Below are 13,127 nucleotides of genomic sequence, written 5' to 3'. Positions count from 1 at the left end.
ACTTCAACACATCTCCTCAGCGTAAATCTAGGAAGATGGTCCATGCATTGACCAACCATCCAGGGACCGTCTTTCTGGATGGGCGCTGAGGCGATTTGTTGAAGGACCTGCGTCTGGAAGTGTAAATACAGCGTGATCTCATGATTGGAGCTGAGATCACGCTGTGCAGGAAGGGGGGAAGCTCCATGACGATGATTGGACAGCGTCATACAGACAAAAAAATAACACTGCCCACAATGTTACCGCCCCTTGGGCTAGTATAGCCTCATTTCTTATTTAGAAAAAAGCTCATAACTTTCAAAATAATAAACATTTTGAGACACAATTTTCACTGGAATTATCAGTGTGACAACACCTAATAGATTATTTAGGCAATTGGGTATTACTAAACTAGTCACAGATAAATGACATAGTTCTGGCTGCCGGAATCAACCACTATCTGATCTGATCTCAGCAAGATCCTATTAGTGGTAGCATCAGGCAGCCAGAACTTTACATAAACATTCATATGCTTGTCAGCAGGTCTCCAAAAATTATGGGATCTGCTGTCAGAAGGCAAATGTCTATGGTCAGCTTTAGGCTGTGTTAACACATTAAGATTTCAACCCCAATTAGACCACCATTCTTATAATTCCTTGTAGTGACAATTATCTGAGCCACACTGTTTTTCTAGAGTAGGAATCAAACAAATGTTTTGTAAAGGATCTGCCAGGCACTGCTTCGGGGTTAACTCCCAGAATTAATCAGTCAACACCTGAGTGTACATCCCTGAGACAGACACCAGCTTCCTCCACTCAGGCTGGCAGGCATAGGAGTGGGAGAGCCTATCGCAGCCTGGCCAGACTCGGCTAGCTCCCGCCCTCGGTCTATTTAAGCCTGCTCTTCCTGTCCATCTGTGCTTGTGAATTCTTTCCTTGAGGTTTCCTGGCCCAGCTACAGCTCCTGCTATTTTTGATCCTGCTCCATACAGACCACGGCTTACTGACTACTCTTCTGCTTTTCGCTTTGTACCTCGCACTCTCCTGGCTTGACTCGGCTCGTTCACTACTCTGTTGCTCACGGTGTTTCCGCGAGCAACTGCCCATTTCCCTTGCTTGTATTCCCTTGTTTGTTTGTCGTGTTTGTCATGCACTTACTGAGCGCAGGGACCGCCGCCCAGTTGTACCCCGTCGCCTAGGGCGGGTCGTTGCAAGTAGGCAGGGACAGAGTGGCGGGTAGATTAGGGCTCACTTGTCCGTTTCCCTACCCCCCCCACCATTACAAATTCACAAGCCTTATACCTAGTCTACCCTGGTCCCTGACACCATTATGGAACCCCGTGAAACCCTGGCTCAGCAAATGCAGGGTCTCTCCCTACAGGTCCAGGCCCTGGCTCAGAGGGTCAACCAGCCTGATGCTACCTTGGTAGTTCCCCTCACCGCACCCCTTGAACCCCACCTCAAGTTGCCCGACCGGTTCTCAGGTGACCGGAGGGCTTTTCTCTCCTTTCGGGAGAGTTGTAGGCTTTACTTTCGCTTAAAGCCTCACTCCTCAGGTTCTGAGAGCCAGCGGGTGGGTATAATTATGTCCCGGCTCCAGGAAGGGCCCCAAGAGTGGGCCTTCTCCTTGGCTCCTGGCGCCCCTGAACTTTCCTCCGTTGATTGTTTCTTTTCTGCCCTCGGACTTATTTATGACGAGACTGACAGAACTGCCTTTGCCGAGAGTCAGCTGGTGACCTTACGTCAGGGTAAGAGACCTGTTGAGGAGTATTGCTCTGACTTTAGGAAGTGGTGCGTAGCTTCTCGGTGGAATGACCCTGCCTTAAGGTGCCAGTTTAGGTTGGGTCTGTCTAATGCCCTGAAAGACCTGCTAGTTAGTTATCCCTCTTCTGACTCCTTAGACCAGGTTATGGCTTTAGTGGTACGACTTGACCGACGTCTCAGGGAACGACAACGTGAACGTTTATGTGTTTTTTCCTCCAACTCCCCCATGATGCCTCCCGAAGTCCCGTTGCTTCGTTTCTCCCCTAAAGACTCAGAAATACCTATGCAACTCGGGGCCTCCGTGTCCCCTCAACAACGTAGAGAATTCCGCAGGAAGAATGGTCTCTGCTTCTACTGTGGGGATGTCAAGCATCAAGTAAACAACTGTCCCAAGCGTAAGAATGCTGTCAGAGAGCTCCCGCGTCTAAGTGATCATCGGGGAGGTCACTTGGGCGCACAGGTATTTCCCGTAAATATGAAACGTACTAAGATATTGCTTCCCTTTCAGGTCTCTTTTGGTGGTAGGTCTGCTACCGGCAGTGCCTTCGTGGATTCAGGGTCCTCTACTAATATCATGTCTGTGGAATTTGCTATGTCTCTCGCTATGCCTCTTATTGATTTGCCTAAACCTGTCCCGGTAGTGGGTATCGACTCCACTCCTCTTGCTAATGGTTATTTTACACAGCATACCCCTGTTTTTGAACTCCTTGTTGGCTCCATGCATTTGGAGCAATGCTCTGTACTATTGATGCAGGGATTATCGTACGATTTGGTTCTAGGTCTTCCCTGGTTGCAGTTGCATAATCCTACGTTTGACTGGAATACTGGGGAGCTAACCAAATGGGGTAATGAATGTTGTACGTCATGTTTTTCTGTTAATTCTATTTCTCCCCCTAAGGAGGTGAACACGCTACCTGAGTTTGTTCAGGACTTCGCTGATGTTTTCTCTAAAGAGGCCTCCGAAGTATTACCGCCTCATAGAGAATACGATTGCGCTATCGAATTGGTACCAGGAGCTAAGCTTCCTAAGGGTAGGATATTTAACCTTTCTTGTCCCGAACGTGAAGCCATGAGGGAGTATATCCAGGAATCCCTGGCCAAGGGTTACATTCGTCCCTCTTCTTCTCCGGTAGGTGCTGGCTTCTTCTTCGTAGGGAAGAAGGATGGGGGTCTTAGGCCATGCATTGACTACCGTGGCCTGAATAAGGTCACGGTAAGGAACCAGTATCCCCTTCCTTTGATTCCTGATCTCTTTAATCAGGTTCAGGGGGCCCAATGGTTCTCTAAATTGGATCTACGGGGGGCGTATAACCTTATTCGCATCAAAGAGGGGGATGAGTGGAAGACTGCGTTTAACACGCCCGAAGGCCATTTCGAATACCTCGTCATGCCCTTTGGGTTGTGCAATGCCCCTGCGGTCTTCCAGAACTTCATAAATGAGATTTTGAGAAATTACCTGGGGATATTTCTTGTAGTGTACCTTGATGACATATTGGTGTTTTCCAGGGACTGGTCCTCCCACATAGAGCATGTCAGGAAAGTGCTCCAGGTCCTTCGAGAAAACAAACTGTTTGCCAAAATCGAAAAATGTGTATTTGGGGTACAGGAGATACCATTTTTAGGTCAAATCCTCACTCCTCATGAATTCCGCATGGACCCTGCCAAGGTTCAGGCTGTGGCTGAATGGGTCCAACCTGCCTCCCTGAAAGCGCTACAGTGTTTTTTGGGGTTCGCTAACTATTACAGGAGATTTATTGCTAACTTCTCGGTCGTCGCTAAGCCTCTTACGGACCTCACTCGCAAGGGTGCTGATGTCCTCCATTGGCCCCCTGAGGCCGTCCAGGCTTTTGAGACCCTCAAGAAGTGCTTTATCTCGGCCCCCGTGCTGGTTCAGCCCAACCAAAGGGAGCCATTTATTGTGGAGGTTGACGCGTCCGAGGTGGGAGTGGGGGCCGTCTTGTCCCAGGGTACCAGCTCCCTCACCCATCTCCGCCCCTGTGCTTACTTTTCTAGGAAGTTTTCGCCCACGGAGTGTAACTATGATATTGGCAACCGCGAACTTTTAGCCATTAAATGGGCATTTGAAGAGTGGCGCCACTTCCTGGAGGGGGCTAGGCACCAGGTAACGGTCCTTACCGACCACAAGAATCTGGTTTTCCTAGAATCTGCCCGGAGGCTAAACCCGAGACAAGCTCGATGGGCGTTATTTTTTACCAGATTCAATTTTTTGGTTACCTATAGGGCCGGGTCTAAAAATATTAAGGCGGATGCACTGTCGCGTAGCTTCATGGCCAGCCCTCCTTCGGAGGAAGATCCTGTTTGTATTTTGCCTCCAGGTATAGTCATTTCCTCTATCGAGTCCGATTTAGTCTCTGAAATTGCTGCTGATCAAGGTTCAGCTCCTGGGAACCTTCCTGAGAACAAGCTGTTTGTTCCCCTGCAATTCCGGCTAAGGGTACTTAGGGAAAATCACGACTCCGCACTATCTGGCCATCCAGGCATCCTGGGTACCAAACACCTCATTACCAGAAATTATTGGTGGCCTGGTTTGCCTAAAGACGTTAAGGCCTACGTCGCCGCCTGTGAGGTTTGTGCCAGGTCCAAGACTCCCAGGTCCAGACCAGCGGGCTTACTGCGTTCGTTGCCCATTCCCCAGAGACCTTGGACACATATCTCCATGGACTTTATCACCGATTTGCCTCCATCCCAAGGCAAGTCGGTGGTGTGGGTGGTGGTAGACCGCTTCAGTAAAATGTGCCACTTTGTGCCCCTCAAGAAACTACCCAACGCCAAGACGTTGGCTACCTTGTTTATCAAACACATCCTGCGTCTCCATGGGGTCCCTGTCAATATTGTTTCTGACAGAGGGGTACAATTTGTTTCATTGTTTTGGAGAGCCTTCTGTAATAAGTTGGGGATTGATCTGTCCTTCTCCTCTGCTTTCCATCCTGAAACCAATGGCCAAACGGAGAGAACTAATCAGTCTCTAGAACAATACTTAAGATGTTTTGTCTCTGACTGTCAATTTGATTGGGTTTCTTTCATTCCCCTCGCCGAATTTTCCCTTAATAACCGGGTCAGTAACTCGTCAGGGGTCTCTCCCTTTTTCTGTAATTTTGGGTTTAATCCACGGTTCTCCTCCGTTTCACCTGGTTGTTCCAACAATCCCGAGGTGGAGGTCGTTCATCGGGATCTGTGCACAGTCTGGGCCCAGGTTCAGAAGAACCTAGAGGCGTCCCAGAGCATACAGAAGGCTCAGGCCGATAGAAGACGTTCTGCTAACCCCCTGTTTGTGGTCGGGGATCTGGTGTGGTTGTCATCCAGGAACTTGCGTCTCAAGGTTCCGTCCAAAAAGTTTGCTCCCCGGTTTATTGGGCCGTATAAGGTCATTGAGGTCCTCAGTCCTGTCTCTTTCCGGCTGGAGTTACCCCCGTCTTTTCGTATACACAACGTGTTTCATGCCTCCCTCCTGAAACGCTGCTCCCCGTCCTTGGCCCCCTCGAGGAAACCTCCTGTTCCCGTCCTCACCCCTGAGGGGGTGGAATTTGAGGTGGCCAGGATCGTGGACAGCAAGATGGTCCAAGGCTCCCTCCAGTACCTGGTCCATTGGAGAGGATACGGGCCCGAGGAGAGGACTTGGGTACCCGCCCGGGATGTTCACGCTGGGGTATTGGTCAGGAGGTTCCACCTGCGTTTCCCCAGTAAGCCAGGTCCACTTAGAAAGGGTCCGGTGGCCCCTCATAAAAGGGGGGGTACTGTAAAGGATCTGCCAGGCACTGCTTCGGGGTTAACTCCCAGAATTAATCAGTCAACACCTGAGTGTACATCCCTGAGACAGACACCAGCTTCCTCCACTCAGGCTGGCAGGCATAGGAGTGGGAGAGCCTATCGCAGCCTGGCCAGACTCGGCTAGCTCCCGCCCTCGGTCTATTTAAGCCTGCTCTTCCTGTCCATCTGTGCTTGTGAATTCTTTCCTTGAGGTTTCCTGGCCCAGCTACAGCTCCTGCTATTTTTGATCCTGCTCCATACAGACCACGGCTTACTGACTACTCTTCTGCTTTTCGCTTTGTACCTCGCACTCTCCTGGCTTGACTCGGCTCGTTCACTACTCTGTTGCTCACGGTGTTTCCGCGAGCAACTGCCCATTTCCCTTGCTTGTATTCCCTTGTTTGTTTGTCGTGTTTGTCATGCACTTACTGAGCGCAGGGACCGCCGCCCAGTTGTACCCCGTCGCCTAGGGCGGGTCGTTGCAAGTAGGCAGGGACAGAGTGGCGGGTAGATTAGGGCTCACTTGTCCGTTTCCCTACCCCCCCCACCATTACATGTTTAAATTAAATATTTTCATAATTGTGTACTATTGAAATCATGTAAAAACTGGGGAAAGACAACCTGTATAGTTGCTTAGGGGCAGTCTTAGTGGGGTGTGTGACCTGTGTGAGAATCATTTGTCACTACTAAAGGGGGAGCCAATGGCCCTAATGGCCTGGGCACCATGAAGTTTGCACTCTTCATCCCATGCATGGTGCTTGCTTCTAAGGAACGAAAGCTGCACAGCATGACGCTATATTCCCCAGTTTATTGCTTGAGTTGTTTTATTCAGGCAATTATCTGGCAGTGTTTTTTGGACACTACTGTATATTGTTGTATTATTTGCGAACTGTAAGAACTATTGGGGGAAATCAATAGAACTTACTGAACAGGCAAAAATCAAGCTAAAGCCGACTCTGTAGATGATCATGGCAACCAATCATTTTAAAGCTTTTTTTTTTTTTATGACATATTAGAAAATATTATACCTCGTTTTACGTCTGAAAATACGGCTCCAATACGTCGGCATACATCTGCCCATTCATTTGAATGGGTTTGCCGACGTACTGTGCCGACAACCTGTCATTTACGCGTCGTCGTTTGACAGCTGTCAAACGACGACGCGTAAAATGACTGCCTTGTCAAAGAAGTGCAGGACACTTCTTTGAAACGTAATTTGAGCCGTTTTTCATTGAATTCAATGAAGAACAGCTCAAGATTACGGGCGTCAATGACGCCTCGCAAAATGCGAGGAGGAGCATTTACGTCTGAAACGACGGAGTTGTTTTCTCTTGAAAACAGTCTGTAATTTCAGACGTAAAAGCCAGTTATCGTGTGCACATACCGTTGTAGTCGTTAGCATCTATAACAATAGGCAATGTGATTGTTTACTATAGGCAAAGTTTTCCTTTAACACAAATTTTTATAAATCTCTCAGCCAGTCATAAAAATAAAAGTTGCATAGTAGAGTAGAGAATAAATAGAAGTTTTAATTCTAAAATATTCAGTGCTCAAAGCTGGAGAAAACAAACCAAACAAAATGTTAAAAAAAATTATAATAGGGTGCATGAGAATGATAATGGAGAACGTGTTATCTGTAGTTCAGCTCCCGCGCACGCTCAGTACTGATAACATAAATGCAAACCCATTTGGCTGTTGACCAATTTAGCAGCCACAGCTCCAGTCATGATGAGGAAAAGAACAAGTATTTTTCGACAGTCAAAACTACCAAGAAGATCACCAATAATGATAATTTCACTGTCTCCCAGGCTACGTCGCCAATAGGCCAGCCCTGCAGTCTTCCAGTACAGACAGCTCAGATGAAGCTTCCCTGCTTGATCCTGGACAATGTGGCCACTGCCTTTAGAGGGCTTATCGGAATCGCATTCTGAGCTTTTATAACATATTAATACCCTTTTCCGAGCTGAGCTGGCCACAGTAGTGAGGCATTATACTTAAACCTGCCATATCTAGGCCAATGTAACAACAACTTGGATCACAATGCAGATGACCTTGTGGATTTTATCGAGCAGGGCAGTGCTAAATGTAAGGGTATGTGCACACGTAGTGTTTTCAGGTGTATTTTGGGACGTTTACGCCTCGAAAAATGCATGAAAAACGGAAGCAGAACGCCTACAAAGATCTGCTCATTGATTTCAATGTGAAATACGGTGTTCTGTTCCGACGGGGCGTTTTTTTTACGCCTCATTTTCAAAAAACGGCGCATAAAAAGACGCCTGCGAAAAGGAAGTGCATGTCAATTCTTGAGCCGTTTTTGGAGCAGTTTTTCATTGACTCTATAGAAAAACAGCTCCAAAAATGGCTGTAACAAACGCCGCAAAAAACAGCTCCGCATTTTCAGACGTTTTTTATTTTGTGTGTGCACATACCCTAAAGGTCATGCATCTAGGGTGAGAGGCCCTTGAGGCTCGCTGCCTAGACAATGAAAATAGGTTTGGGCATTACGGTCTATTACGACCCTAAAGGAAATGGCCCTTAATTTATTTTCTTCCATACAGGATTTATAAGGCGTTGGCCAAACCCGCTAATCCGGACCTTCCTTGGAACGTTTTCTTAAAACTGCATTATGCCGAAGCACATAACTAGATTTTGGTGGCAGCCAGGAACTTAACACCGCTCCGAGGTATGCCTGCGACAGTGGCTGCCTCTACATGGCTGCATCCACGCTTGCAAAAATAAGAACTTTGAGGCTTATTACTTCAAATCTGATGCAGGCCAACATAATATATAAGTGGAGTTCCAATTTCTTTACACTTTCAACACATTGCTCAGTGCTTTACCATTTGTTCCTTGGATGATGTTAGGCGACTGCTACCTACCATTCGTCTTTACCTTGAGGAAACTCTATTGACCAGTGTCACGATATCTCTGCCTTAATTACCTCAACAGATGTGGACAATGGTTGAGGGGACATCTCAGCAATGCCCGGCCAGTATGGCCTAGTCTTCGGAGGATATTCCATCAGCATAGACTGGAAGTAGTTTGGCGACCAAATGACAGATTCATTTTGCTGGTGGAGAGGTGAGATCTACTCTTTTTAAGACTTTTACAATATCTTGGCTCTTATTGGCCCTTCAATTTCTATATAGATTTTTTTAACTGGTTCAGGACCAGGATATTTTGAGCCTTCAGGACCAGACACAGTTTAGCATTTTTAGCACGCATTAAACGGCTATAACATTTTATTTGTTGAGCTAGCGACGTTATTTTTGCAATGTTTTTTTCATAGACAATGCAGGTTTCTTTTTATGTCATTTTTATACACATCCTTTTTGCTATTCTAGAGTTTATATGCTTAAAGTGTAGCTAAACGTTTGACAAACTTCTGACATGTCATAGTGACATGTCAGAAGTTTGGATTGGTGGGGGTCCGAGCACTGAGACTAGACAAAGCAGACAATCGCTAGAACGAAGCAGCTGAAGTGCTCGTGTGAGCGTTCAGCCGCTTCGTGTCTGTTCGGCTTTTTCCGGTAATAAATGTATCGTGTACGGACTCAATAGAAAGTCTATGAGCCCGTACTCCAATACATGGGCTTTCCAGATTCTAAACACAGCGCTCATTGAGAGCTGTGTAGAAGCGACCTGAGAAAATAGAAGACCTGCTTCTATCATCTACTCAAGTCTCCGGCAGTCACTGACTGCCGAGCACCGGACATTCAGCTACCGGATTGCTTGGGCAGTCAGCTAAAACCTGCACCGTAAATACACTATGACGCCGGTTTTAAGGACCCCGACCGCCGGATGTTTATATACAGATGGCGGTCGGGAACCGGTTAATATAGTATAGTATGTACTTAAATCTTTTACTGTGCCTAATAGTTCATTGAAATTGTCTTGGCTGCTTTTTATTTATAGAGGCTCTGACACTGATTGGTCCCTGATTGGTCAGCGTCATACACTTCTCTTCACAACGCCCAGTTGGTAAAAAGTAAAAACACGCCCAGTTGTCTATTAAGAAACTAATTAGCATAAATCTAAAGTTGTTCACAACTTGCTAAAAAATTATCATTTTTCAAAATAAAAACCACTGTTGTTATCTACATTACAGCGCCGATCAGATTATGTAGGAGATAGGGCACTTATAATCTGGTGACAGAGCCTCTTTAACATAGTAGTCTCTATGGGTAAGGCACATTTCTTCCCTCCATATCTATTGAGTATATTTGTTTTCGAGTACTGGGGTGCCTGGGGTTCACACATTGGGCTGTTAATGGTGAACCAAGCGATCCCGCAGGATGGCTCCCCCCTACCCACTTTGATTTTGGTAATAGCCTTCATGTTTACATTGTCTCTCTTTTATTGGTTATCTTTATCAGATGAGTATTACAGTATTATTGCATATATCACATAATGTTAGGAAAAGGCCTTTCTTCTTAACATGAGACATAGACCAGACATATTGAGTATCCAAGAAACACATTTTCCCCCACATTTCTTTTCCCTGTTTTTCCCTACCGATTATTCCTTTGCATTACATCTCCTCAGTGGAGCGTAAACACCCGGGAGTTCTAATATTACTCCTTAATTCCCTTCTGTTTTAGAGGTACTCATATGGACAGGATAGGCTGATTTTACGTCCGTTCAGTTCCCTGTATGATCATTCTTTATTGATTGTCTCATGTTATGCACCTCCAAGTGAACTCATATCTGCGTTTAAAACAATTCACCATAAACGTAATGTTATAATGTCTTCGAATCTAAACCAGTCAAGCCCTAGTATGGATTGTGTGTCTCACACACAAATTCAATTTTGCTGACACACAGCATTTAAGAAATAGAGGTTATACTATCAACTAAGAGCTCACCCAGGTATTTCAGGGATGAACATTAAAAACTATTCTTATAAACTAAACCTCTTTGTAGACAACCTCCTCCTTACATCAATTAACCCTCTTAAATCCCTACCAAATATAATTTCTTAATTATATGTTTTTTGTCTAAGGGTAAAATATGATATGTTCTACAATGTTCCTCCGACTATTTAGAAACTGATCTAACTCAATTCTGGTTTACAAATTCAGCACCAATATTTGCCATACCTAAGCATCAATTTACCTAATTCCTGGGATACTACATATAAGTGGAACTACCCTCCTGTTATTAAAAGACTGGTAGAAGAACCAAATTATAGGACGTCCCACGACTTTGCTGGTCCTTCTGCCCCAGATTTTATATCTGTCCAAATTCCTACTTGTCCCAGTATACAGGAGAGACATTGGCTCTATTAAGAAGCTCATCTCTCAATTTATTTGGGCTGGGTAGAGAACTTACATTAAAGGCTAACTTACTTTTCAACCCAAAAGGCTTGGAGGTCTCTCAGTTCCTCATTTGTATAAATATTTCTCAGCAGCACAAATTGCCCTAATTACTTCTACAGCGGCTGGGCATAATGCCCCACTTAGGTTTTTTTGTCTTTGGCCTTAGATGGTCTTTTATTATTATCAGAACTCATGTGGACAGGGGGACCACTGCTATTCATATGTGGTCCTGTAGCCCCATGTCACACCATTCCATGCTTTTGTGGAGAAGCTCTAGATTTCAGTTCACATTGGCCTTATTATGTATACAACAAAGTCTTGATAACTACAGTACTCGCCTTCTCAAAATGAGCATTTCAGATTAAGCCAAATAGTCAATTTCCTTGGGTCAAATATCAAGGCCTCTAATTTACCTACTTTCACCTATTTTAGCATATATGATTATTTGAGCCCATATAAAGAAGTACTATCTAGGTTATAGTCTACCTTCACACAACTACCGTCTGATTCTAAATTATCGTTTATGAGCTGGTGGGAAGTATACCTTCAGATTTCCCTATCCCTACCTAGGTGGCATCATTGTTGTACCACAGTATTAAAAGGCAGCCATCAAATAGCTTTGGCTGACACTGCCATAAATATTTTGCATTGCACCTACATAGTCCCCCAAGCTTTTTAACCAAATCTTCCCTTTTAGCTCCCTTTCATGCTTTAGAAGATGCTCCAGCATTGGGTCACACCTCCACATTTGGTGGACATGTCAGGTGGTCGTAACTTTTTTAGCAGCAAGTAGCAGACCTCCTTTCTAAGGTCTTTGGGGACTCATTTCACATGTCTGTTTCAGTATTCCTTCTAGTTTAAACTACCAGGTTATGCAAACAATTTTATAAACTATTCCAATATATTCTGATGGCGGCATTGTTTCACAATGGAAATCTGCTTCCCACTCATCGTAAGTGGTGGCTGACAGAATTTTTCCTTCTCGATGCTTTGCAATAAAATATATAACACAAGACTTGACTCAATTACTGTAAAATTGATTTATCCTTTCCTTGCAACTCTCTGGGACTTCCTCATAATATTATTTTGTGATTATGTAATGATTAAGAGATGATCTGACTTTTTTCCTTACCCCATTCCCTGGTTTTAACAACTCTTTGATGCAAAGTTTTTGATTTGTACTTTTTTGGAAACTTTTGTTTATTATACTATTTGGCTGTTTAAGACCCCTAAATGGGGAATTTTGCATTCACTTGCTAGATATTTTTTTTTTTGTGTCATGTTTCAATAAATTAATTTTGAAACAAAACAAAAAAATTACAATAATAAAATGTACATGTCAAATTACTGTAATTATAAAATAGCAGCAATAGTTTTAATGTTTTTCTGTTTATTAAAACAATTAAATTATTTTTTTCTCTTGCTTACATTTCAATTAGTGATCAGAGAACACTAACACATGATACATTATCAATAAAACAAAAGTAATTGACTTACCAAGTAAAAATGAGACATAACAAAGTTGATATTAAAATTAAAACTTGATTAAACATTGCAGACTGTGTTCTTTGTATTGCTCTGTGAAGATCATTCTAGAATATACCAAAAAACAGAAGAATCAGTCTATAAAAGAATACAATAATCACATTTCTTTAACATGGTGTAATGCAGATTTTAAATGAAAAATGCTAGTAGTAAGACCAGATGAGGTTGAGAGTAACAGATGCACATAGGATGGTAACGGTGCAGTCACACGTGGAGTATTTGCTTTGTATTTTCGCAATGTAAAAATATGCTGTGGAAAACTACAATATACGCCTATTACGATTTCTCGAGTTTTTGCGTTGTGGAATATTTTTCCTAAAGATAAACATTATAATGTTTTCCGCAGGGTGTGTTTACCATGCGGAAATACAAAGCAAGTACGCCACATGTGACTGGACCCTGTTATTGCCGCAGAGAGCACCGCACCGTGGTTGTGTTTAACCACAATTTGGCTAAATTGTAGCTTTTGTTTCGCAATCTCCCTAAATTTCACTAGTTTCATACATTGCTTACATAACTTGCCTACATGAAATTATTTTATGCTGCAAAAACTGTATGTATTCACAAGTGGTTTTGCAGTACAGTTGCAGGTACAGTCCACATAGAATGATTCAATTCTTTGCTTTTCTCCTATTGCTGGAATCTATTCCTGTATTTGTCAAAAAAATATGCAAGGGAACACAGGCCACAGATATAAGTATTTAATGATCCTTGAACAAAAATTATTTACAAGAAATGGAGAAACAATAAAGAT

The 13,127-nt window shown here is 44.0% G+C and overlaps 1 protein-coding gene across 6 annotated transcripts in view; it reads right to left on the bottom strand.

The window, feature by feature from the left end:
* The window catches only part of KCNT2 (potassium sodium-activated channel subfamily T member 2), a 675,220-nt gene that overhangs the window by 381,983 nt on the left and 280,110 nt on the right, over window positions 1-13,127 (bottom strand). For all 6 annotated transcript variants that reach the window (XM_075833425.1, XM_075833427.1, XM_075833430.1 and 3 more), the window contains exon 8: window positions 12,326-12,420. In XM_075833425.1, the coding sequence (XP_075689540.1) occupies window positions 12,326-12,420 (95 nt within the window). The remainder of the gene's footprint in view (window positions 1-12,325; window positions 12,421-13,127) is intronic.

Source organism: Rhinoderma darwinii, chromosome 7 (genome assembly GCF_050947455.1).
Source record: "Rhinoderma darwinii isolate aRhiDar2 chromosome 7, aRhiDar2.hap1, whole genome shotgun sequence".
NCBI classification, from domain to species: Eukaryota; Metazoa; Chordata; class Amphibia; order Anura; family Rhinodermatidae; genus Rhinoderma; species Rhinoderma darwinii.
Note: the sequence above shows the minus strand (reverse complement) of the source record. Positions and strands in the feature narration are given on the sequence as shown.